The sequence below is a fragment of the Trichechus manatus genome, unplaced genomic scaffold, assembly GCF_000243295.1.
Source record: "Trichechus manatus latirostris isolate Lorelei unplaced genomic scaffold, TriManLat1.0 scaffold00052, whole genome shotgun sequence".
In the NCBI taxonomy this organism is placed as follows: domain Eukaryota; kingdom Metazoa; phylum Chordata; class Mammalia; order Sirenia; family Trichechidae; genus Trichechus; species Trichechus manatus.
Window position 1 is genome coordinate 14369601 of NW_004443988.1, and position 27911 is coordinate 14397511.

General features: G+C 37.8%; 1 protein-coding gene across 1 annotated transcript in view; it reads left to right on the forward strand.

The window, feature by feature from the left end:
• The window catches only part of TMOD3 (tropomodulin 3), a 91965-nt gene that overhangs the window by 37081 nt on the left and 26973 nt on the right, over window positions 1-27911 (forward strand). The window contains exons 2-3 of the mRNA XM_004377669.2: window positions 2643-2844; window positions 4375-4531. Of these exons, the coding sequence (XP_004377726.1) occupies window positions 2719-2844; window positions 4375-4531 (283 nt within the window). The 5' untranslated portion in view covers window positions 2643-2718. The remainder of the gene's footprint in view (window positions 1-2642; window positions 2845-4374; window positions 4532-27911) is intronic.

A 27911-nucleotide genomic window follows, 5' to 3' on the forward strand; every position in this document is an offset into this window, starting at 1 on the left:
GCAGTATAATAAGTTATAAAATCAGGTAGTGTGAGGCCTCCTACTTTGTTCTTCTTCAGTAATGCTTTACTTATCCAGGGCCTCTTCCCTTTCCGTATGAAGTTGGTGATTTGTTTCTCCATCTTGTTAAAAAATGTCATTGGAATTTCGATCGGGATTGCATTGTACCTGTAGATTGCTTTGGGTAGAATTGACATTTTCACAATATTGAGTCTTCCTATTCATGAGCAAGATGTGTTTTTCTACTTATGTAGGTCTCTTTTGGTTTCTTGCACTGGTGTCTTGTAGTTTTCTTTATATAAGTCTTTTCCATCTCTGGTTAGATTTATTCCTAAGTATTTTATTTTCTTGGGGGCCATTGTAAATGGTATTGATTTGGTGATTTTCCTTTTCAAAGTTCTCTTTGTTGGTGTACAGGAGTCCAACTGATTTTTCTATGTTTATCTTGTATCCTGATACTTTGCTGAAATCTTCTATTAGTTCCAGTAGTTTTCTTGTGGATTGTTTGGGGTTTTCTGTGTATAAGATCATATCATCTGCAGATAGGGATACTTTTACGTCTTCCTTATCAATTTAGATGCACTTTATTTCTTTTTTTTGCCTTATTGCTCTGGCTAGGACCTCCAGCACAATGCTGAATAAGAGTGGTGATAAAGGGCATCCTTGTCCGGTTCCTGTTCTCAAGGGGAATGCTTTCAGACTCTTTCCATTTAGGATGATGTTGACTGTTGGCTTTGTATAAATGCCCGTTATTATGCTGAGGAATTTCCCTTCTATTCCTGTTTTGCTGAGAGTTTTTATCATGAATGGGTGTTGGATTTTGTCAGATGCCGTTTCTACGTTGGTTGATAAGATCATGTGGTTCTTTTCTTTTGTTTTATTTATGTGATGGATTACATTGATTGTTTTTCTAATGCTGAACCATCCCTGCATACCTGATATGAATCCCACTTGGTCATGGCGAATTATTTTTTTGACACGTTGTTGAATTCTCTTGGCTAGAATTTTGTTGAGAATTTTTACTTCAGTGTTCATAAGGGATATTGGTCTGTAATTTTCTTTTTTTGTGGTGTCTTTACCTGTTTTTGGTATCAGGATTATCCTGGCTTCATAGAAGGAGTTCGGGAGTATTCCATCCTTTCCTATGCTCTGAATTACCTTTAGTAGTAGTAGTGTTAACTCTTCTCTGAAGGTTTGGGAGAATTCTCCAGTGAAGTTGTCAGGGCCAGGGTTTTTTTTTTTTTTTTGCAGTGGGGTAGTGGGGGGAGTTTTTTTTTTTTATTACCTCTTCAATCTCTTCTTTTTCTATAGGTTTATCTTGTTTTTCTACCTCAGTTTATGTTAGTTTAGGTAGGTAGTATGTTTCTAGAAATTTGTCCATTTCCTCTAGGCTTTCAAATTTGTTGGAGTACAATTTTTCATAGTATTCTGTTATGATTCTTTTAATTTCAGTTGGGTCTGTTGGGATATCACCTATCTCATTTCATATTTGAGTTATTTGCTTCCTCTCCTGTTTTTCTTTTGTCAGTTTGGCCAGTGGTTTATCGATTTTGTTGATCTTTTCAGAGAACTAGCTTTTAGTCTTGTTGACTCTTTCAGTTTTTCCATTCTCTGTTTCATTTATTTCTGCTCTAATTATTATTTCCTTTCTTCTGGCACTCAAGGGCTTCTTTTCCTGCTCTCTTTCTACTTGTTCGAGTTGTAGGGTTAATATTTTGATTTTTGTTCCTTTCTTTTTTTTTTGAATGTGTGCATTTATTGCTATAAATTGAGGCCTGAGCACTGCTTTTGCTGTGTCCCAAAGGTTCTGGTAGGATGTGTTTTCATTCACATTTGGTTCTATGAATTTCTTTATTCCTTCCTTGATTTCTTCTATAACCCAGTAGTTTTTGAGCAAGGTGTTGTTCAGTTTCCATGGGTTTGATTTTTTTCCTTGCTTTTTCTGTTATTGGTTTCTACTTTTATGGCTTTATGGTCAGAAAAGATGCTTTGTTAATATTTCAAGGTTTTGGATTCTGTTAAGGCTTGCTTTGTGGCCTAGTATGTGGTCTCTTCTGGAGAATGTTCCATGTGCTTTGGAAAGGAAAGTATACTTGACTGCTGTTGGGTGGAGTGTTCTATATAGATCTGTGAGATCGAGTTGGTTGATTGTGTGTATTTTTTCCTTTAAATACTCCTTTTCAAAACAATATTTTTCAGTGGGAAGAGGCCACTCCCCCATGTATATCTCTGCTAATATTGGAAATAATGTTCTCCTAAACAATTTACAATAAAACAAACATACCTTAAATATATTGTGCTTAGGCAAAGTACTCTGATGGCAATACATTGAAAGTCATCGATGGAAAAATATTACTTTAGCACATATTGTAACCTTCCCCCTAAAACTGTTATTAGAAATTCTAAATTCTGTCAAGTAGCTGTTCTAATGGATTTGAATTTTAGTCCTCCCCCTTTTTTGCCCGGTTTATTTTTTGTCAACAAAGGACAAAAGGTAAAGCCAATGAATGATCCACAAACAAAGGTAGAGGATGATAAATGATCGAAGAATGTATGAAACATGGAAGTTATATTTTATTTAATCTAATAATGGATCTAAGTAGGTTGAGATGACTTAATTTTTTAAATTCTTTTCTCAATAGCTTTAAGAAAAAGTAGAAGTCACTTCTGAGTGTACTGAATATAGCAAAAATTAAGTGACTTCCTACACTGCAAATTATGGCACTGCCGTTCCGGAAGGACTTAGAAAAGTACAAGGACCTTGATGAAGATGAGCTACTTGGCAATCTTTCAGAAACAGAACTGAAACAACTGGAAACTGTTCTCGATGATCTTGACCCTGAGGTAGGTTCTGGGTAGCAAAGAAAAATGAAATAACTTTTCATTCTTTGAGACAAAGAAGCTGTCTTTAGCAGTTAGCTTTTTCAGAACTTTTTGCTGGTCCCATTCTCCCCTCTCCTTGTCTTTAACTGAACTTGCTTTTTGCTTCCTCTCCAGTTCCTCTACTTCTTCCTCCATGTCTTTATTGATATGAGCGTTCTAAACTACCTTCTACAACACCCTTATTTTCAGACTTCTCCTGAGGTTTTCTCTAAGAAATCTTTTTTGTCCGTGCAGGAATGTATGTTTTTGATAAAATGCAGCAAGTGATTAGCTCTTTTATACATGCCAACCTCTGGGCCTCTTCAGAGCTTCTTTGCCTGATTGGCTCCAGCACAGAGCATCTCTAGAAGGTCCTTCATGACTTTAAACCTATCATTACCTTTCTGAAAGATACCACCAAACTGAGTGATTTTCTGATCATTGGTAGAATAAACCTAGGGCTTTCAGCAATACTGCAGTCTGCTGTGGAGCAGACGTGATATGTTTGTCTTCAAAATTACACAAGCCTGAGGTAGAGACCCTTGGCTCACTGGGGTCTGGATTGTTATTTCCTGGTATGCATGAGTGTGTGTGTGTGCGTGCGTGTGTGCGTATGTGCATGCATGTAGAGCCTGATGGTAATGGCTGCTTAACCTGAAGGTCATGGTTACTTGCTAGGTTTCTTTTCTTTACCACGTTCCTTTATCCCAAGACATTAATTTTTAGTATCTTTTAAGGATTGAGGTAGCTTATCTTATAAAATTGTTTTTGTTACCCCAACACATTTATTTCCTGCTGGAATGTATTTTGAATTTTTTTTTTAAATTACATTTCTGTTCTGAGCATTACTTCAGTCTGTCCATGTGCTGAAATAGGTGGGTACCCACATGAAAACCCAGGGAGAGGGTACTTGCTATGAGTATCTCAGAGTGCCCTGGTACATGTGTAGCTCATTGACAGTGATTGCTGCAACTGTATGCTAGTGTGCATGTATATACACATACCTACAAAAGTTGAACCTTTCACATTATGTATAAACACAAATAAGTAAACGTTAATCTCTGATATCCCATGTATGGTATACATGTGTTACTTATGAGAAAGGTTACTGGAAGAAATATGATTTATCTAGTCATTTAACATTCTTTTCTAATAAAATTATTCCCTTTACATATGTCTTTATTGAGTGGTTGTTAAGCATTCAGAAAACTGTTTTTTTATTACCATCCCAGAAAATTTAGAAACTAAAGGGTGTTTCCTACTAGCAGCATGCTTTCTAAAGGAAATGCGTATGTGCTTATTTTAATAATAATGGAAGTTAATTCTTCCTAATAAAAAAAACTTCTTTGATTTGGAATATTTTTTTCATTGTTGCCCTAAAATCCTGTGGTGAAGTGTTTAATGCCTATACCACATTCTAGTCTCTAATTCTTTCTTATATGGATTATTTATGGAAGCATATAGCATTGGTGTCCTTGCTGGTCATAATGACTGATTCATTCTCTTTGGCAGAATGCCCTTCTGCCTGCAGGATTCCGACAGAAGAACCAGACGTCAAAGTCCACCACGGGGCCATTTGATAGAGAACACCTCCTTTCATATCTAGAGAAGGAAGCATTGGAGCATAAGGACAGGGAAGACTATGTGCCCTACACTGGAGAAAAAAAAGGTAAGAACAGAATTTTGAAGTCATTATTTGATAGCAGTTGATTTTTTTTTTAAATAGGTAGGTCTGGAGAAAGTGATATTTTTAGAGGTACATTGTTGGATGATCTTAGAGATGTGATACTGTTGACTTACATCTTTATGGACACTTCATTTACATTTTTCCTCAGGTTGGTCAGTAAGCTTCTTTTTAATGATTTTTTGTGAGGTTTTATTACACAATGATGTTGCATAACATTCTTTAGCTCGCTAACAAATCTGAAACTATGTTCAGGTAGAAATTTGCTAATATAGAATGCAAATGATATCAAAGCACTGCTCTGTTCCAACTCCTATCTTTACAGTGGAATACCGTAAACCAACTGATGCCATATTTTCAAAACTTTTTTTGAAGAATATCCTACAGCCTTCCTTAGTAATTCATGGTTATAATTGTTAATGCTTCATAATCATTACTTTCAGGAGATTTTTCTAGTCCCAGTCCCTCCCATTGCAGTGTTTGATCTTATGTATCCTCCATGGAGACTGAGTGCAGTTATGTTTTTAAAAATCTTATATATAGTAACACTTAACATGAAATAGGTTAAGTTTCTTAGCTTTCAAAGCAGATATTAGTTAATTCAGGCTTTTCTTGTGGCTCCTACTGTCTGACTTTTTAGGTCTAGTAATAAACCAACTTTCCAGTATTGAAAAGTAATAAACTGAATTACTGGGCTGTGACCAGATAGTGGCCAGCTTTGAATACAGGTTTGCCTAAGAAGCCAAACTCTGCTTGCACTCTTATTTAGGATATTGTGTATGGAGTGCTGGGGGTGGCAGCAGTAGCAGAGCTGAAGATCAGTTCCTCTGGGCACTATTTTGCACCTGAATCCTTAGTAGTCCAGGCAGGAGGAATAGATTAGAGCATAGTACTTTCTCCTAGTGAGGCTTTGGCTTTTTATTTGGGAAGGAAGCCCTTCTCAAGAATTTTGGTGTATATCTTACTGACAGACTATATCACATGGCTATCCCCTAGCTGCAGGGGAAGGTGGAAGTTTCCTGTTAATGTTCTAGCGTCTGTAGTAGAGGTTTTTGAGTAAAAAATCCACAAGGTCTGCATCAGGCTTTTTCAAAATTATCTTTTATCCCCTGCCCCTCCAGTCTTTCTTTAGACCCTGCCTCTTCCTCATTTTCAGTTGAGAATCACACCTTAGCTACCGTTACAGATGAACATGTCATATCCCTCAGGTGTTTGGGGCCAGAAAAAGGGTTGAAAATCAATGACGAATATTGGAGTGTGGAGAATCACAAAGATAGGCAAAAGCATCAGTTCTTTTGCATTTGTCATAGGAAAAGCTGCCAGTTATATTTCTGTCTGTATAGCCTTACCTAAAACACAGTGTTTGTAGCTTTAATCCTTTTTATATAGAGAAAACATAATTTTATGAGGAGAAGTATTGATTGCTCACCGTTTACTATTATGTGTGCTTCAGGTAGACTCTGGGGGTATAATTAGGAAGCGGAATGGAAATAGAGAACAGAGAGAAATGTGAGAAAAAAAATATGACATTTGAGGACAAGAGGAAGAGAAAATAAGAGATATGAAAGAGAACTGCATTTGTCCTAAGCTGACCCAGGAAGCTTCCCAATGTGCTCTTGTTTCTTAATCTCCAGTTACCTAGGTAAAGATCTTGGAGGACGTGGAAATGAAAGTAGTGAAGAATTGTGGAAGATAAGAAAATATGGGAGGGAAGAAATGATAGAGGCGAGGAATAAGGAAAAAATGTATCAATAAGGAAAAAATGCTGTATCCTCAACTATAGTGTAACAATTTTTATTTCCTTTTGTGTCTTTTTAAAATGTTATCTTATTTTCTGCTTTAAGTTTTAGATGTATAAGAAAAAATGAAAGGGGAAGAAAAAAAGAGTACCTGCTGAGGTTGCTTATGTTCAACCAAACATCTCATGGGATTTGGTTCCTTGGTTTGGAGGTTTAGGGTCATGGTTTCATGGGACATCCCAGTTAATTGGCCTAATAATGTGTTTAGTGCTTCTGTTCTACCTCCTAGTTCGTTGCATGGTGCCTGGGGTCTTATAAGCTTGCAGGTGGCTATCCAAGTCACAACAGTTGGTCTCTATTCGCCAGGAGCAACAGAGGAAGAAGGAGAGTCAGGAATAGAAGGAGGATATGGAATATGTGGCTGATTGTCTCCATGAACAACTTCCTCCTTTGCCATGAGACCAGAAGAACTAGACGATGCCTGGCTACCATTACTGAACGTTTAGACCAAAGATTCATAAAAGAATCCTGATCAAAAGGGGGGAAATGCAGAACAGAATTTTAAATTCTCATGGACTCCTGACTTTCTGGAGCCGTGGAGGCTGGTTGAACCCCTGACACTATTGCCCTGAGATGAGCTTTAAACCTTAAACCAAAAATATCCCCTGAAGTCTTCTTAAAACCAAAGAATAGTTTAGCTTAACTAATAAAGAATATCTGTCTTGAGCATTACGCTCTTAAGATCTATCAGGATCAGATTGACAACAGCAACTCGAAAGATTAGCTAGGAACCTTAGGGGACAGTGAGTTTATGTTAATGGGGGAAGAACGACTCAGAAAAGCAGAGTGAGAGTGGTTGCACAACTCGAAAAATGCAATTACTGTCGCTGAATTGTACATGTAGAAACTGTTGAATTGGTGTGTATTTTGCTGTGTATATTCTCAGCAACAACAAAAAGTAAAATAAATTATTAAAAAATGGAAGTAGTTGAGTTAAAAAAGCAAGTAATTTTGCATTCACAATGCAGTAATTTTTTTTTGTAATACGTTTAATATTTTTACTGCCTCTTTTAGCTATATTTATCCATTAAATACTGCTGATGGGCAGCTATGATGCAGAGATTAAGACCATGGCATTTTTTTAGATAATGAACTTGATGTTGAAGTATAACATGCTTACAGAAACTGCACAAATCATTAAGTGTGCAGCTCAGTGAATTACAAAGTGAACACACGCATATAATCATCACCCAGGTCAAGATTTTATCAGTGCCTCCAGAAGGCCCCTTTGGGCTCCTTTCCAGTCACTTTTCCCTTCCTCTTTCCCAAAGGTAACCTGCAGTGTAGTTTCAAATACAATAGATTAGTGTTGCCTGTTTTTGAACTTTATATAAGTGGAATCATATAGTCTGGCTTATTTATTGCAAATTTATGTTGTGAGATTCATGTTGCTGCATGTTAGCTGTAGTTTCTTCATTTTCATTGCCATTTATTCTTCTATTATATGATTATAATGCAATTTATTTATCTCTTCTACTGTTGGTGAACATTTAGGCTGTTTCCAGCTTTGGGTGTTACAAATAATGCTGCTATGAACATTTTTGTACATGTCTTTTGGGGTGTGTGTGTGTGTGTGTGTGTGTGTGTGTGTGTGTGTGTTCATTCTCGTTTCTATTAGGAGTGGAATTGTAGAGTGTGTATTCTGAGTTTTAGTAGATACTGCCCAGCAGTTTTCCAAATAGTTGTACCACTGTATGCTTTTCACCAAGAGAGAATGAAAATTCATGTTACTCCACAACCTTGACAGATTTGCTGTTATTACTCTAATTTTAGACATTCTGGTAGGTGTGTAATGTTATCTTTTAATTTGCATTTCCTTGATGACTAATGAGGTTGAATACCCTTTTAGATGCTTTTTGGATCAGTGGATAGTTTCTTTTGTGAATTGTCTGTTCAAGTCTGTTGCTCATTTTTCTATTGGGCTGTACATTTTTTTCTTACTGCTTTTTTGGAGTTTTTAATAAACTCTTGATACAGGCGCTCTGTCAGGTATATATATTGCAAAATCTACTCTGTGGCAGAACATAGATTTTGATGTTAGAGAGGATTCAAAACAATTCACCCATTTAAAATGTATAATTCAGTGACCTTTTTTTGATTCACAGAGCTGTGCTTCCATGATGCAGTCAATTTTAGAACATTTTTATTGCTCCGAAAGAAATCCTGTACCCCTAGCACCACCCATCCCCCACAAACCTCCCAACCCTAGGCTACCATTAATCTATTTTCTGTCTCTATAGATTTGCCTATTCTGGACATTTCATGTGAGTAGAATCCTACAATATGTGGTCCTCTGTGGCTAACTTCTTTCACTTAGCATAATTTAGGATTTATCTATGTTGTAGAATGTATCAGTACTTCATATTTTTTTATTGCTGAATAATACTGCATGGTATAAAAAACATTACTGAATGCCTGCTGAGTGTCATGGAGGAGTGATCCAGAACCACAGAGGTGAATTTTTGAGTTTCAGCAGTCCATCTAATGGAAGCAAATGCTACCACCCTAGATTGACCAGGGTTAGGCCTTAAAGCTATGTCACTATGCCATAGTCCTGAAGAAGGGAGAATTCCTCTTTAACAATTGTGAGACTCAGGTAGTAGAACTCTGCTTTGAAATACAGCTAAAAGCCAAAAAGTCTTTTAGTCTAAAAGCTAAAAGTCTTCTCAGATCCACCCTAGGCTCTCATCCTTAAATCAGCCTTGGTATCCTTAGTCACTAATATGCTTTCCATTCTCTGGGTCTCATCTCCAAGATACTGATCACATTCCAGGATATCCTTGGAATAATTCATCTATATCTTGTTAGCACACCTCCCAATCAAACTAAATGTGAATTCTCCCCTTAGTAATAGCTCTAGAAATCCAGAAGCTTGTTGTTTTAAGATGCCTTTCTCATGACTCTTTGCCTTTAACACCTGGGTTGAGTTCCAATTTTTTTATTTAATAGCTATTTCTGAGAAGAAACAGACTCCCAGATTGACGATACCTTCCCAGATAGTAGAGGTTCTCCTAATTCTTCATAAAACCACTTACAAACCTGTCTCTGTTGAAGGGAAAACATTTTACTTCTTTGGTCCACTTGGGCTAGTTAGAATCTGTAAAATATACCACTGGCCTCTAAGGTAAATCATTTTTCATACTGAAGCTGACTGGTCTCAGAGTTCAGTACCTGGTGACCATGTTAGCTTTCTGTGCCAGGGAGCGGTATAGCAGTGTCACTCAGTTCCTTGAGCTCCTTCCAAGTCATATGCCAAAGTCACATAGTGATTTCTCATAATAAGTTATTTTTCCATTCTTTTTATTTTAATTTTTAACAATTTTTTTTTTCAGTGAAAGTTTACACAGCACATTAGGTTCCCATTTACAATTTTCTACACAAATTGTTCAGTGACATTGGTTATATTTTTCACAGTCTGTCTGCATGCTCATTATTTCCGTTCTGGTTCCATTTCTAGTAATCTAGTGTCCCTGCTTGCTTGCCTTCTCATCTCTGCCTTAGAGTAAATGTCGACTGTTTGGTCTTATGTAAACGGTTTTTTTTTTTTTTTTTGTTTTTGCATTAGCAACATGAACAACATCCAATTTGTTTTCTCAGCATTGCACAACAGTATCAAATACATATTCCAGCATTCACTGTGTTTGTATCTGTGTTCACTGTATAGATGCTTTTTTAAAGGACAACAGTAGTCACAGGTGATATTCTTTATCTTATGAGCCAATCTGTTATCTACCTTAAAAGGTAAGTTCAAGGAATAAATTATTTTTAAAAATCTCTCAGATGACTACTCAGTTTTATTAAAAGCAAAAAAAAGGAAACCATTAAAAAGATTAGTTACTCAATCATCAGAGTTGACTACTTTCTCAAATACACCCACTCCTCACTTATCGCCATGGTTAGGTTCCAAAGACCAGTTTGTTATATGAAAATCAGTGTTATATGAAAATGGAGAATTTTTTTTTCCTGTTTTCAGAGTATCCATTTGTCTGGTTTTTTTTTTTTTTTTAGAGAGAATGGGATCATAGAAATAATAACAGCTAAGATTTACTGATGTGCTTATCACTGTGACGGGTCCAGCTATGGCTTATTTCTCTGTGGAGAAGGAGGCTTGGAGGAGACAAAGCTGAATAAAGCCTGGGTGTGTGACTGGAGGGCCCTCACCTCGACTTAACCACTTCCACTTCCTCCTATGCTCGGTCAGAACTTCCCTTGTGGAGCTGCCCCTAGGGCTCCACTCCCACTCCTGTAAACCCTATGTTCACTATCCCGAGGCTGCTCTGCCCTCCAGGCCTGGTGAGTCACCGAGGCTCAGGACTTCCTGAGAGGGTGCTGGGAGCCTGGCCAAGCACCCAGCCCCACCCAGGCAGAGGCTTTAGGCCCAGTTTGGCTCACTTCCGGATGTCATTAAACTCGCACACATTTCTTCCAAACACCCTCTCCAGTGTCTTTTTCTTTCCTCCCTTCCCACCTGACAGCAGTTTTGAGCTGCAGGGCCTCAGGCCACATACGAGCTGGAAAACCAGAATGGGTGCCCTCTGGCTTGGTGCTGCCTGTGCGTCAGCCCCGAGGCTGTGGCCACCGAGGAGGCTGGCCCTGTGTGGTAGCTGGATGCACAGCCCTGCTGCAGGAGGAAGTGGAGGGCACAGGACATTGTGACCCAGCTTTCTGGAGGTTGCCCGGAAACCCTCCTCAAAGGAGAGGACACTCTGCAGCCATTGCCACCATGCCTGCCACCTCATTAATGCACAAAATAGTCGAATAGTAGATTTTTTTTTTTACTATTGCCATAAATGCTAAATGTTGATAACAAGATAGTCAATAAGTGAGGAGTAGGTGTAGGCTTACTAAATGACAGTTACGCTCATTCCTCACTTGTTGATATGGGTAGGTTCCAAAGACCACGTCATTATGCAAATATCAGCATTATGCATAAATGGAGGATGACTACATCATTACATAACTGCCAGATCACATCATTACATAGCTGCCAAATTACATCATTATATAACTGCCACTGAGAATCATGGCCCAGCCAAGTTGACACATAACCATAACCATCAAAGCTAGCATTATTACTCTCACCTCGGTGTTCTTTACTGCCACACATAGGTTGTTAATATGCAAAATAGATAGTAGTTACTACTGTCGTCAGTGTGAAATGCTGGATAACAAGATAGTCAATAAGTGAGGAGTAGGTGTAATTATACTTGTTTCTCTTTCCCTGAAAGGCACACCCTGGTTCTGGAGCTAAAATTACACAACTAGCTATGGCAGAAAGGAACTGAATAAAACTGGGAACTGCACATTTTGGGATTTTTCGTATTGACCAAGAGCAACAACTATATGTTCATGCCAAATTCTGTCTTTCTAGATCATCTCAAAATGTTTTAAAAAGACAGACTGAGGACACTTGACAGTTATAATATGTAGATAAATTAGTAATTCTATGATTTGTAAAATGATTGTACCTTTTACAAATTTGAAAGAGCATGTCAACATCTGAGAAGGAGGAATTAATCCTAATTAAGTGAAGTTCAGGGCATTATGTCTTAGATGCATTTTGGCAGCATTTTGTCCTACACTAATAAATGTTCTACTTTTAATAGTATAATTTTATTAACAGCAAAAAGAAGGCATTAGGCAGCTAGTAAGGACGGAGCTGACAGAAGGTATACTAAGGATGGTTTTTAACTGCATTATTTACAGTAGACTCCACAGATACACCTGTTAAATTAATCTAAATCTAATAAGCTCATGGTGTCATGGTATCAGTGTTGCAAATATCAGTGGAAATGTTTTTCCTATGAGTCTTACTACGTTCAAAGTGTTGAGATGCTAGTCTAAATGTTTAAGAGAATTAAAACAGTAACATAATTCCAGTATATGTTTCTTTTACTTGAAGATATAATGTTAAAATGTTGGAATGTATAGCTTTTTACCTTTTCCTCAAAATTTTGCAAAATAGTTAACTGAGACACAGACCAAAATAAGGATGAAGGAGAATATTCATCTAGCTCTTTCTCATTCCTGAGAATATGAAAATGCACAGAGAGTTGGCAGTATAGCTGGTTAATATTTACCATCGTATTTTTACATATCTTGAAGCATTCTAGGAGCTCTGGTGGCACAGTGGTTAAGAGCTTGGCTGCTAACCGGAAGGTTGGCAGTTTGAATCTACCAGCCACTCCTTGGAAACCCTGTGGGGCAGTTCTGCTCTGTCCTGTAGGATCACTATGAGTCTGAATCAACTGAACGGCAATGGTTTTTTTTTTTTTTTAAAGTATGCTGACTCCAAGATAGATAAGGCATGGAACCTTGCCATGAATTTGTCACTTGAAGAAGAAATTTGCCCGTCTTTAATCTTTCTTACTGATTCTTCTTTTGCTTTGATTTCCTGAGACAGCTCCTTTCTATTGCTAACATCACACTTCATCTTTACCTAGACTGGTCCTGAGTGTGCCTTATTTCAGGATGGACCAGAGCAGCAGCTGCCCCTCGTGCACTGCACTGAATCACACATGCCACCTAATTCCATTTGAGCTGTTTACTCACCACCATTGAGCTCCTCCCTTCCTGGCAAAGCACTCCTGTTATTGTTGGTCTTTACCCTTGGGGTACAGCCATCTATGCTTTTTTTTTGTTTTGTTTTTCCTTCCCTACCCTGAGAATGGAATGCCCTTGAGTTTCTTTCCCAGGAATCCCACATGCCCCACCCTACTTACTAAAGATGAATTTAACTAGACTGCCTTAAACTAGGTACTTCTCATATACTTCCCAAGTTATTTGGAGACCTGGTGGCATGGTGGTTAAAAGCTGTGGCTGCTAACCAAAAGGTTGGCAGTTTGAATCTACCAGCCACTCCTTGGAAACCCTATGGGGCAGTTCTGCTCTGTCCTGTAGGGTCGCTATGAGTCAGAATTGACAGCAACAGGTTTGGTTTTTGGTTTTCGAAGTTATTTATTCACAATAGCCATGGCTTTCCAGAAAACTTATTGTAGTCACTCTTATTCTAAAACAGGCTTCCCTAACCCTCCTTAGTATATGATTTGAGGAAAGACAGGCCTGATCCTTTAGTAAGCCAGAAAGAGCCTGGTTATAACCTGCCTAAATCCAGGTGATTATGTAACTGCCAGTGAGCTATTGGTTTCCTCTGAAGTTGAGATAAAAACTGCCTCTTATTTTTGTAGTCATGTCATATGAGTTCTAAATGTCGAGACCTGGTTTTCCTAGGCATTACAGTTGATATTTGAAATAGCTTGCTTAAATTAGTCATGCAAATGCTGTCACGTCCTTTTCAGACTGCTCACTTTATATCCTTTGAATGATTCACTTATTATTCCTTTGACGTAAGAGTTAGCCAGATGGATCTTCCCATATCTTTGTCCTTCCTGCTGTCTTGCATATGTTATTTTCCTCATCTGGAATGTTCTTCCTCACCTTCATTGCCTTGTTCATCTCTTACGTTAAGACCCTGTTTTGTGGGAAACCTTCCCTGGATAAACACACCCACTAATTCCTTTCCTTTCAACATTTCTGTATAAAATGTACTTACCACAGAGTACTACTTTTTATTGTTCTAGAATTGTATACTGTGAGGCTCTGTTCTTAGATTTTATTAGTTTAGGATTATTATGTCCTCTTGATGAATTGACTCCTTTGCCCTTATGAAGTGACCTTCTTTATCCCTGGTAATAATCTTTGTTGTGAAATCTACTTTGTTTGATATTAATTAGCCAATCTTGCTTGTTTTTTTGATTAGTGTTAGCGTGGTGTATATGTTCAGTTTATCCCAGTCTTCTTTGTTCCTTATTCCTCTTTTTTTCTGCCTTTCTTTGTTTGTTTAATTGAATATTTTTTTATGATTCCATTTAATCTCTTTTAATGGCTTATTAGCTGTAACTCTTTGTTGTTATTGTAGTGGTTGCTTTAGGGTTGATAGTGTACATCCTTATCACAGTCTACCTTCAAGTGACATTATAACACTTTACATGGAGTATAAGAACCTTACAATAATATACTTCCATTTCTCCCCTCCTGACCTTTGTGCTATCGTCATACTTTTTCTTTTAGAGAAGTTATAAACCCCATAATACATTGTTACTATTCTTTTTTAAATAATTATCCTTTAAAGAGATTTAAATAATAAAAAAATTCTCATGTATTTGCCCATGTAGTTACCATATTCAGTGCTCTTTATTCCTTTGTATGGATCCATGTTTTCATCTGATTACCATTTTCCTTTTCCCTGAAGGACTTCCTTTAGCATTTCTTGTTTGTGGGTCTGTTCATGATGGATTCTTTCAGCTTTTGTATGACTAAAATGTCTTTATTTTGTTTTTGAAAAAATATTTTGCTGAATATCGAATTTTAGGTTGATAGTTGCCTTTCAGGAGTCCATGAGTGGCACAGACAGTTAAGTGCTCAGCTACTAACCAAAAGATTGGTGGTTCTAACCCACCCAGAGGTACCTCAGAAGACAGGCCTGATGATCTGCTTCCAAAAGGTCACAACCTTGAAAACCCTATGCAGAACAGTTCTACTCTGAAATATGTGAGGTCTCCATGAGTCACAGTCATTCACAGCTATTAGTTTGGTTTGGTATTTTGTTCAGTTTCCTTTCAGTACTTTAAAGATGTTGTTTCACTGTCTTCTCACTTGTACTGTTTCCGACAAGAAATCTTCTGTCATTATTATCTTTGCTACTCTGTACATAATGTATTTTTTTTCTGACTGCTTTAAACATTTTCCTTTTTATCACTGGTTTTGAGCAGTTTAATTATGGTGTGTTTTGGTGTAGTTTTCTTCATGTTCTTTGTACTTGGGTGCCATTGAACTTCGTAAATAAGTGGGGTTATCAAATTTAGAAATTTTTCATCAAATGTAGAAAATTTTCAATTTTTTCATGTCCCTCTTTTTCTCTTCTCTCCTTTGGGAACTCCAGTTACGCATATATTAGGCTATTGAAGTTATGTCCCAGCTTAGTGATACTCTGTTCACATTTTTTCTTATTCTGGTTTTTCCCTGTGTTTCATTTTGGGTGATTTTATTGTGGTATCATCAAATTTGTTACTTGTTACTTCTGTGAGGTTTAATCTGTCATTAATCCTGTCCAGTGTATTTTTTATCTCAAACATTGTAGTTTTAATTTTCATTGTACTTTGATTTGAGTCTTTTAAAAAAATACCTTCTGTGTCTCTACTTTTTTTTTTTTGTAAATGAGATTTTTTTTAAATAATATTATATTGTGTTTTCAGTGATGGTTGACACAGCAGTTTAGGTTCCCATTCAACAATTTCTGCACAGATTGTTCAGTGACATTGGTTACGTTCTTCACAATGCATGAACATTCTCATTTCCTCTCTGGTTGTTTCCTTTCTCTATGTTTTGAACATAAGGGATACAATTATAGCAGTTTTAATGTCCTTGCTTGCTAATTTTATGATTGATAGATTGGTTTGTTTGTTTTTTTTTTTCATTTCTCCTCCTTATGAATCAAAGTTTCCTGTTCTTTGCTTGCTGGTAGTGTTTGATTGGATAAAAGACATTGTGAATTTTACCTTGCTGGGTGCTGAATATTTTTGTTTCACTATAAATATTCTTGAGTTCCAGTCTGGGACACAATTAAGTTACTTGGAAACAATTTGATTCTTTAGGGTCTTGCTTTTTAAGATTTGTTAGGTGGGACTGGAGCAGTATTCAGTCTAGGGTTAACTATTTCCCACTACTGAGGCAAGACCCTTCTGAGTTTCCTACCCAAGGTCCCATGAATTTTGAGGTGTTTCTCTCTGACTGATAAGAACAGGCTGATGGGGATATTCAAAGGCAGCTCTTGGCAGATCTCCAGATTCTCTCTCTGTGCAGCTGTCTCCTCTCTGGTCTTCTGTCCTGCAAATGCTAACTGCTTTGGTCTTTCTGGACCTCCTCTGTCTCCTCAGCTCAGAGTTCATCAGAAGGCTCTGCCTGGGTTCCCTTTCTCCATGCTGTGGCCTGGAAATTTTCTCTAGGCCGTAAGCTGGGCAATCATAGAGCTCGCCTCATTTGTTCCCTATCTCTCGGGGATCACTGTCCTTTGTTGCCTGATGATCAATGTCTTGAAAAGTAATTGTTTCATATATTTTGTTTATTGTTTTGGTTGCTTCAGACTGGTGGGTAAATCTGGTCCTTGTTACTTCAGCTTGACTGGAAGTGGAATTCTCCAGAATTATATATTATAGGTGGCCTGTTTCCCCAACTAGAGTATTAACTCCCCAAAGTAAATGGTCTCTCTTATTTTGTTTTCCTCATGGTGCCTTTCAGCTCACTGTATAGTACACACAGACTCACTAAATATTTGTTGAATAAATGAGCATTTGTTGGTGACTGTATTGCAGTATTGAGCAGGTATGTATGTCGTTGGTTCAAAGCAAAAGTACCTTTCCAAGGTCTGACCCATCATCCATTAGTTTGGTTGGTTTGAGGTTTGTGTACTTCCTATCAAAAGGCATATCCCAAACCTCCTTGGAGCTTATAGTAGCCTAAAAAAAAAAACAAACCCATTGCCGTTGAGTCGATTCCGGCTCATAGCGACCCTATAGGACAGAGTAGAACTGCCCCATAGGGTTTCCAGGGAGCAGGTGGTGGATTCGAACTGCTGATCTTTTGGTTAGCAGCTGTAGCTCTTAACTACTGTGCCACCAGGGCTCCTATAGTAGCCTAGTTGCCTTAAATCTTTTCTGGAACAAGGCAGCTTATAAACGAACAAACAGAAAATTATCTGGGGCCTTTCAACTCTGTAGGAATGAAATAACTAAGAGCCATCTCTGTTTCTTGTTATTATACTTCTTATATACTCAGCAGGATGGGAGCTATGATTAAGATAATTCTTAATGTTGTGGTAACTATAAATTGATGTCAGAGCAAAGGAGATGAGGACTAGTGAAGAAATGTCCCAGCAATAAATTGTTAACATGGTTCATAGTATCTCTTACTGATTTTGTGACAATAATAAGGATCTTGGCAGGATATTCGTTTTTTAATTCTTGGTATAAACATGGGTTTGGATAAATGCTATGCATTTAAATTACTATGATATGAATTCTTATCTTGACTTCTACTATTAGCTGCCATTTTTTAGTTGGAGAAACATTACTGAACTGTCTTAACATTCTTAACAACCAGGAGTCATAGCCTTGTTTTTATTTGTTTTGTTTTATTTGGCGGGGGGGAGTAGGGACATGTCATTTCATACGTGTCTGAGAGTTTTTGCTCTGATCTACTCATTGCTTATTTTTAAATTTTTGCTTAAGTAATTTAAGTAATTCAGTTTTTAAAAAAGTTTTATACTTTATTATGTTAAAGAAGGAAACTAAAGCCATTTAGATCAAATACTGTCTACTGAAGGATAAATATGAAAAGGTATTTTCTCAGACTGTTACTTTAAATAAATGCAAATATCTGAAATCAGGGCTTTGTGACCAGATTTTAAGAGGGAAAAATAAAATTAGATCAACTCATTATAACTCATTTTTAATCTTTTCAAAGCTATAATTATACAGATTACGAAAAACAAACAAACAAATGAAACCTGTTGCCGTTGAGTCGATTCTGACTCATAGCGACCGTATAGGACAGGGTAGAACTAACTACCCCCATGGGGTTTCCAAGGAGCGGCTGGTGGATTTGAATTGCTGACCTTTTGATTAGCAGCCGAGCTCTTAACTACTGTGCCACCAGGGCTCCATAATTATACAGATTAGTGGTTATCAGTCTGAATTGGGTGAGAATCAAGATTACCTCTGGAGCTTTTCAGAAATATCCATGTCGAGCCAATCCTCACTCCCTGAGTTTAAGAATCACTGACATAGATACTGAGAACTATGTAGTTATCAGTTCTCTTGGGTTGTTAGTTTGTTTTATAAAACTCTGTCCCTGTCTCTCTCTCTCTTTCTCACACACACTCTATTCATAGTGTCTTTATTAATTAATGAATTGTGTCTACTATGTTTACTATATACGTGGTTCTTTATATACCTGGTTCTTTAGATCATTTTATCAGAGTGAAATGGAGATTTTTGTAAGGAAATATTTCATGACTTAAGGAAAATACATCACAATCAAGATGATCGTAAAGTGGAATACTAATTAGTTTGTTAATAGATGATTTTGGATTAAAAAAACATCAGACTTGCTGCACATTCCCCTGCTCTCTGCAAAAACAAACAAAGCCTACATAATACTTCTACATCTGATAAAAACCTAGCATTTTATTCACACTGCAAGACACTGAGGTACAAACTAAACTGACCATTTTTAAAGCATCTATTGTATTTATCTGCATCTCATAGTCACTAAGATTTTTTACTTAAATCTAATTGATATTAGACATTTAAGTTAACTTATATATGTATATATATTTATTTCTGTTATATGAAATCTCCCCAGAAGTTTGCTAATTAATGTATTTCTCAGTAAACAGCTGTTTTTGACCAGGAAATACACTGTCTGACTCACTGTGTCTCAGAAAATTATCTATTTTTTTCTCTTTACATTTTATATAAATGTTTATATATGTAGTGTAAATATATGTTAAAATATAAACATGTATTTAATTAATACATCAGCCTGTTAGTTTTTTAAAACATTTTTGTTGTTGTCGTTAGGTGCCGTCAAGTTGATTCCGACTCATAGCGACCCTGTGCACCACAGAACGGAACACTGCTTGGTCCTGCGCCATGCTCACAGTCGTTGTTACACTTGAGCCCGTTGTTGCAGCCACTGTGTCAGTATCTCGTTGAGGGTCTTCCTCTTTTTCACTGACCCTGTACTTTACCAAGCATGATGTCCTTCTCCAGGGACTGATCCCTCCTGACATGTCCAAAGTATGTAAGACATAATCTCGCCATCGTTCCTCCTAAGGAGCTTTCTGGTTGTACTTCTTCCAAGACAGATTTGTTCATTCTTTTGGTAATCCATGGTATATTCAGTATTTTTCGCCAACACCACAAATCAGAGGTGTCAGTTCTTCTTTGGTCTTCCCTTATTCATTGTCCAGCTTTTGCATGCATATGAGGCAATTGAAAACACCATGGCTTGGGTCAGGCACACCTTAGTCTTCAAGGTGACATCTTTGCTTTTTAACACTTTAAAGAGGTCCCTTGCCGCAGATTTGCCCAGTGCAATATGTCTTTTGATTTTTTGACTACTGCTTCCATGGGCATTGATTGTGGATCCAAGTCAAATGAAATCCTTGACAACTTCAGTCTTTTCTCCATTTATCATGATGTTGCTTATTGGTCCAGCTGTGAGGATTTTTATTTTCTTTATGTTGAAGTGTAATCCATACTGAAGGCTGTAGTCTTTGATCTTCATCAAGTAAGTGCTTCAAGTCCTCTTCACTTTCAGCAAGCAAGGTTGTGTCATGCATATTGCAGGTTGTTAATGATTCTTCCTCCATTCCTGATGCCCTGTTCTTCTTCATATAGTCCAGCTTCTTGGATTATTTATGTAGTTCAGTTTATTTTTTCCTTTGTCACTTGTTCTTTTGGTGTCATAGATAAAAAACCATTGCCTAACTCGAGGTCATGAAAATTTACTCTCAAGATTTTTTTCTAAGAGTTTTATAGTTTTAGTTCTTACATTTAGGTCTAGATCCATTTTGAGTTGTTTGTGTATGGTGTTAGATAGGGTTCCAGTTTCATTCTTTTATGTGGATATCCACATGTCCCAGCACCATGTATTAAAAAGACTGTTCTTGCTCCATTGAGTTGTCTTGGTACCCTTCTAGAAAAATCAATTGAACATAAATGTAAGGGGTTTTTTGCAAGGGGGGAGGAGGTCTCTCAGTTCTATTCCATTGATCTATGTATGTTTTTCCTTATTTTGCCATAACACTGTATTGATTACTGTAAGTTGGTAGCAAGTTTTGAAATTGGGAACTGTAAGTTCTCCACCTTTGTTCTTTTTTTCTAGATTGTTTTGGCTATTTTGGGTCCCTTGCATTTCCATATAAATTTCAGCATCAGCTTGTCACTTTCTGCAAAAACAGCCAGCTGAAATTTTGAAAAGGATTGCATTAATCTGTAAATTAGTTAGGGGAGAACCCCTTAGGTTTTCTGCTCATAATACTAAACTAAGGTTCTACCTAGTTTATCCCTTCTTACTTAATTAACTTTCTTTACATTTAGTTTTCTGTAACTAAAATTTATATATACGCATTAAAAGATGTTATTTTCATAGCAAAGACACAAGGTAAATACTAGTCCAGGGGACTAAAGGACCATATGAACCAGAGACTCCACTAGCCTGAGGCCAGAAGAACTAAATGGTGCCCAGCAACCACCAGTGACTGCCCTGACAGGGAACACAACAGAGAGTCCTGGACAGGACAGGAGGAAAATGTAGAGCAGCATTCAAATCCATGTAAAAAGACCAGACTTAATGGCCTGACAGAGTCTGGAGGAACGCCCAAAACCATGGCCCCTGGATGCTCTACTAACCCAGAACTGAGACCATTTCTTGAAGCCCACTTTTCAGACAAAGATTAGACAGGCGTATAAGACAAAAATTAATACATGTAAGAAACGTGCTTCTCAGTTAATCAAATATACAAAACCAAATAGTCAGCTCCTATCCAAAACCAGAACGAGAAGGCAAGAAGGGACAAGAACTGGACAAATGGACACAGGGAACCCAGGGTGGAAAGGAGGAGTGTGCTGTCATATTGTGGGGATTGCAACGAATGCCACAAAAAACGTGTATAATTAACTTGAGCTGTAAACTTTTACCTAAAGCACAATAAAAATATAAAGTTAAGTTCTTACAGTATATTAGTGTCAGACTAACCATGAAGAAATACGAAGTGATTACTTTTTGTATTGTTAAAAATATAATATTGTATAAACTAAATGCCTCTACAACAAAAATCTCTACACAGAAATTATTATATAGGGAAGTACGACCAGGAGAGAGAGATAAAATATGTTGGAGCAGTATGTAAAACAGAACAAAATTCTCTATCACAGAAGAATTTCCACAGGCTGTCAGAAATTTTGTTTTGTTTTGCTTTATTGTTTTTTTCTGATGAGATTCATTTTACAGTAAGAATTAGCAAAAGTTTATCTGTGGGGGAAAAATTAGATATTAATAATGCCTCTTATGGGAAATGTGGATAAGGATTACAAAAATAAACTTTTTAGATTTTTATAATGCTTTAAATTCCATTGGTCCCTAAAATAAGATACAGTCAGCTATTTGATAGCTTTTGTAGTTTTGTTTAGTAAGTGAATACCATAATCTAGTGATTCTTGAACTTAGCTGCTATGCATTAGAATCCCTAGAGCGCTTTTAAAAATCCAGATGCCCCATATGGCACACCAGACCAATAAGATCAGAACCTCTGGGGATTGGGACTCAGACATCAGAATTTTTCAAAGCTCCTCAGGTGATTCCAATGTGCAGCCAAAGTTTAGAACCACTGACAGTTGTACATGCCAAGAGATTGAGCTCAGAGAAATGTAAATACCCTGAAATGGCAATTAAAGGCACGTCACATGACTTGTTTGCCACTTTAACTGTAATATCAACCACTGTGAAAAGTACTGTGGAATTTTCAGGCCCCAGTGATTTGGACTTGCTTTTATCTGTGAACCATAATAAAAAATTATCTAATCACCAGAACTCCAAAATTTACTACTGACTGAGAAGATCAGTTATGCATACCATCATATAAATAGGCATTTGTTTGGGGGGAAAAGTCCCTGCTAAAACAAATTAAGTTTGAAAGCCACCATTTTATTAGAAGAAGCACTGAACTAAGAGTCTGGGAACCTGTATTCTAGTGTTAGATCTGCAGTGTGACTTTGAACCAGGATACTTAAATTATGCCTTATGAAATGAGTCGTTTGTACTGCTGGTGATCGTCAAATTATTTATTCAACAAATTGAATAAATTTCTCTGTGCTGGGCAAGGATGCAAGGATGAACAGAACATAGACAATCCCCTTGAAAAGCTCTCATTTGGGGGCAGAAGGCAGACGTGTGTAGAATGTGTAAGTGTACCTACAGTGAAATACTCAGGAAATTAAGAGAGCACAGAAGTACTGTGTTTGGTTTCAACATAGGCAGTCCCCAAGTTATAAACCAGATCCATTCCTAAATGTACCTTTAAGTGTTTAAGTTGAATTTGTAGGTAGGTTGGAACAGATGCATACAGTTCTTATTTGCCTTACTTTAGTGCAAGAAAGGAGCCCTGGTAGTGCAGTGGTTTAGAACTCAGCTGCTAACCAAACGGTTGGCAGTTCGAATCCACCAGCCGCTCCTTCGAAACCTTATGGGGCAGTTTTACTCTGTCCTATAGGGTTGCTATGAGTCGGAATTGACTCGATGACAACGAGTTTAGTTTTTAGTTTTTTAGCGTAAGGAAAGGCTTGAAGCCTCTTCGATGATTTAAAAGCTGCACATGCAGCAAGTGAGGGTGATTGTGATGAAGAATTTGTTGCACGTGCAGCAAGTGACGGTGATGAAAAATTTGTGCGTGTAGGGGTTGGTTCAGTCGTTGGTTCGGTCGTTTCAAAGTGAGGGCAAATTTACATAACATTAAAGGGCAAGCATGAGTTGTCGTTAAGTCTGATGTTACTAACCCAGCGACTGCCTGTTTTGGGGCAAACACAGTAGTTGCCTTCTCAGCATCCGTTCTCAAGTCTCTTCTTCCATACTTGGGCTAGCCTGTTACTCTCACCATATCAACCAAAGCAAGCAGAATAAGCTACATAGTCATGGTTTCTTTAAACCTATCAGAGAGCTTGAGGACACCAACCTAAATGATTCCAGAAAATGACAAGCTTTTCATAAAAGAGGTAATCACCTTCTGCTCTCACCCTTGACTGAAATGAAGGGAGGAGGAAACCACCCTAGAGGGCAGTGAACAGAGAGCAGAGAAACCAGTTCAACTTTTATCAAACTTCTAATGACTAGGTGTGGGCTGGCAGTTAGATTAGAATCCAGAGAAGCCCTAGACAAGTACTGTCCACTAGAACTTTCTTCAGTGATGGAAATGTTCTATATATGTGCTCACTAGTACAGCAGTCACTAGCCAAATGTGGCTATTGAGTACTGGAAATATGGCTAGTCTGACTGAGGAGCTGACATTTAAATTTTCATTGATTTAAGTTTAAGTAGTCACATGTGACTAGTGGCTACTGTGTTGGACAGTACACACCTAGAGACAGTGAGACTGCAGTGCCCTGTAACTCCTTCTTATAGGTCTTCACTGGATGCTAGGGATGGTACCCCAATAATGGGCAGTGAAGCAGAGCTGAGAGAAACTCTCTGAGGCATGGGCTTTTAGCTGGGGGAGACTGAGGGAGGGACAGTAGAGCTAAGAGAAATTCCTTCCAGGCAGTCCCCATCATCACAGAGCTTAGGGCAGACAGGACAGGGGTGGGGCAGCAGGGCTGAAAGAGATCTTCCAAGGCACAAAAAGCAGGGCGTAGGACTGCTTTTTTTCATATTTGAAAGTCTTCAGTATGCATTACATTTTAACATAAAACAAAAATCCTCTCAACTGGACCGATAAGCAACATCATGATAAATGGAGAAAATATTAAAGTTGTCAAAGATTTCATTTTACTTGGATCTACAATCAATGCCCATGGAAGCAGCAGTCAAGAAATCAAACAACGTAATTGCATTGGGTAGATCTGCTGCAAAAGACCTCTTAAAAGTGTTGAAAAGCAAAGCTGTCGCTTTGAGGACTAAGGTGCGCCTGACCCAAGCCATGGTATTTTCAGTCACCTCATATGTATGCAAAAGCTGGACAATGGATATGGAAGACCAAAGAAAAATGGATGCCTTTGAATTATGGTGTTGGCAAAGAATGTTGAATATACCACAGACTGCCAAAAGAATGAACAAACCTATCTTGGAAGAAGTACAGCCAGAATGCTCCTTAGAAGCAAGGATGGCGAAACTTCGTCTCATGTACTTTAGACATATTATCAGGAAGGACCAGTCTCTGGAGAAGGACGTCATGCTTGGTAAAGTACAGGCTCCGCGAAAAAGACCCTCAATGAGATGGATTGACACAGTGGTTACAACAGTGGGCTCAAGCATAACGATTGTGAGGATGGTGCAGGACTGGGCAGTAGTTTTGTTCTGTTATACGTAGGATCGCTATGAGTCAGAACCGACTCAGCGGCACCTAACAACAACAGAACAGGAGAGCAAAGAATGCTCTCCAATTATCCAGAAAACTGGCAGAAGGGGCTGAAAACAAGGAAGAAATCTCTCACAGTTCAAAAAGCACGTTTCTAGAACCTCATGAGGGTTCTAATCCCAGCCCTTCTGAAGGGAAAGTCTTGATCCTGTTCTCTAAAAAAAATTTGAAGCCAGTAGTGAACTAAATCAAACTAAAGTGCAGCAAAACTCAGACCCAGTTCAACTGTAGAGCATATTGACTCAGTCCTGACCTAAGGGGAATGCTCCTTTCTGGGAATAAATGTAGTTTCCTTCAGTCTCTACTATACTTTTCTGCAAAATGCCCAGTACATAGTCAAATATCTTTAAAAAAATGAAAGTAAGAATATATGATTCTTAGTCAAGAAAGAAAACAGTCATTAGAAGGCCCAGAGATGACCCACATATTGGCATTATTAGTCAGGGACTTCAAAATAACTAATAAAAACGTCAAAGGATGTGGTGGGGAAGGTGCACAGCATCTGTGAAGAGATGAGAAATTTCAGCAGAGACATGGAAGCTTTTTAAAAATAACCAAATGGAAATGCTAAAAATAAAAATATAGTATCAGAAATTAAGATCCTTTAGGAACCCTGTGGGCAGCTCTGCTCGGTCCTATAGGGTTGCTATGAGTTAGAATCAACTCGACGGCAGTGGGTTTGGGGGTTTTTTTTGTATTAGATAGTCTTAACAGAAAATACCTGACCTGTCTTGGCCAGATTAGTGGGAGCAGTCTATATTGTAGACAGATTCCTTATGATTATTTTTACCTTGACTGATATTTATGTATACCTTGAACAAGAAGTACACAACACTCACTGCACTGTTTATAAGCCTATAAACATGTCCTTTGATAGAACGCATTTTATAAGGCCACATAGTCTCATTTATTTCCTTGGTAGTTTCTTTTTTTTTTTTAATAGTTTATTTTATTTTTTGTTGTTAAGAATATACGCAGCAGAATATACACCAATTCAACAATTTTTACATGTACAATTCAGTGACATTGATTACATTCTTCAAATTGTACAACTATTCTCACCCTTCTTTTCCAAATTGTTTATCCCCTATATTAACATAAACTCACTGCCCCCTAAGTTTTCTATCTAATTTTTTGAGTTGCTTTTGTCAGTGTGATCCCGTATAGATAATTCTTAAAAGAGCACAATGCTCAAGGCAGACACATTTTTTTTCATACAAAAATTTATACATACATTGTTATGTAACTCTAATTGCTCTTCCCATACTGTGACAGCACACTCCTCCTTTCCACCCCTGATTCCCCATGTCCATTCAACCAGCTTCTAACCCTCTCTGCCTTCCCATCTCAGCTCCAGACAGAAGCTGCCCATTTAGTCTCGTATCTACTTGAGCTAAGAGGCACACTCCTCACGAGTATTACTTTATGTCCCACAGTCCAGTCCAATCCCTGTCTGAAGAGTTGGCCTCAGAAATTGTTTTAGTTCTGGGCTGGTGGAGAATCCAAGGGCCATGCTTTCTGGGGTTCCTCCAGTCTCATTCAGACCATGAAGTCTGGTCTTCTTACTAGAATTTGAGTTCTGCACCCCACCTTTCTCCTGCTCCATCCTGGACTCTCTGTTGTGTTCCCAGTCAGGGCGGTCATTGGTGGTGGCCAGGCACCATCTAGTTCTTCTGGTCTCAGGCTGATGAAGTCTCTGGTTTATGTGGCCCTTTCTGACAAGGCAGACACATTCTTTACCAGTTAAGCTAACCTACTGTTTGGTTTTAAGAAGACTTCCAGGGATATTTTTGGTTTAAGGTTTAAAGATTATCTCAGGGCAATAGTTTCAGGGATTCATCCAGTCTCTATGGCTCTAGAAAGTCTGGATTCCATGAGAATTTGAAATTCTGTTGTGCATTTTCTCCCTTTTGATTAAAATTCTTCTATGGAATCTTTGATCAAAGTGTTCAGTAATGATAGCCAAGCATCATCCAGTTTTTTTGTCTCATGGCAAAGGAGACAGTTGTTTATGGAGGCACTTAGCCACACATTCCATTTTTTCCTCCTATTTACTGACTGCCCCTCCTTTGTTGGTCCAGATGAATGGAGACCAGTTGTTGTACCTTGGATGGCAGCTTGCAAGCTTGTAAGACCCCAGGCACTACGCAATGAACTAGAAGATGGAACAGAAGCACTAAACACGATATTAGACTAGTTAACTGGGATGTCCCGTGAACCCATCCTTGGTGGTTTCTTGATGGAAATGAAAATAATTGACACTTCTTTGAATCCACACATAGACCTTCCTAGATGATTTGAGTTAGAATTTTCACCTGTCTAGGAGAGAAATCAGAGACAATCTTGATAGCCTAGTCCCAACTACGTATGTGTACATATTATTTGGTCAGCTTGTGCTCAGTTCTATCATTATCCTTTTTCCATTCTCTTCATATTTTCAGTCTTGTGTTGAATTTACGGTAATGAACATACTGATTTTTCATATAATAAAGACTAGGTTTCTAGAGTGATTAGTTTCTTAAAAGATAACCTTGAGACTTAGAGGAGCAGTGGTCCAAAGTTTCAGAATATATAGACTTTTTGCAATTAGAATTTGAATTTCTGGAATCTAATTGCTTCTCTATCCACTAAGTGATAGTCACTTAAGTTTGTTGATTAAAAATAAGAAATTGAATTCTGGTTTTTTATCTCTTTAGAGTTTTACAGGTTTTTGTTTGTTTCTTCATTCATTCATCATTCGGTATTTGTAGAGTAACTCATATTTACTCCAGAAAGAACTTATTTTTATTTCCACAGATGGGGAAATTTCTCAGCTGACTTTTTTTTTTTTCTTTCCAGCTTGTCTAACCAAAATAGTTGTGCTGGCAACTTTTAAATGCATACTAAAAGTTGTCTTAGTTATCTAGTGCTGTTATGTGAGAAATACCACACGTGGGTTGCTTTAACAAACAGAAATTTATTTTCTCCCAGTTTAGGAGGCTAGAAGTTTGAATTCAGGGTGCCGGCTCTAGGGGAAGGCTGTCTTTCTCTGTCAGCTCTAGAGGAAGGTCCTTCAGAGCTTCTGCTCCTGGGCAGTCTACATGTGCTTGACATCTCTTCTCCCCTGTCTCTGCTTTTCTCGCTTGCTTGTTTAATTTCTCAAAAGAAGTTCACTCAAAATACACCCTTATCCTGCCTCATTAACATAATAAACATAACCTAAGAATGAACAAATCTGTCTTGGAAGAAGTACAGCCAGAATGCTCCTTAGAAGTAAGGTTGGCAAGACTTTGTGTCATGTACTTTGGACATGTTATTAGGAGGGACCAGTCCCTGGAGAAGGACATCATGCTTGATGAAGTAGAGGGTCAGCAAAAAGAGGAAGACCTTCAAGGAG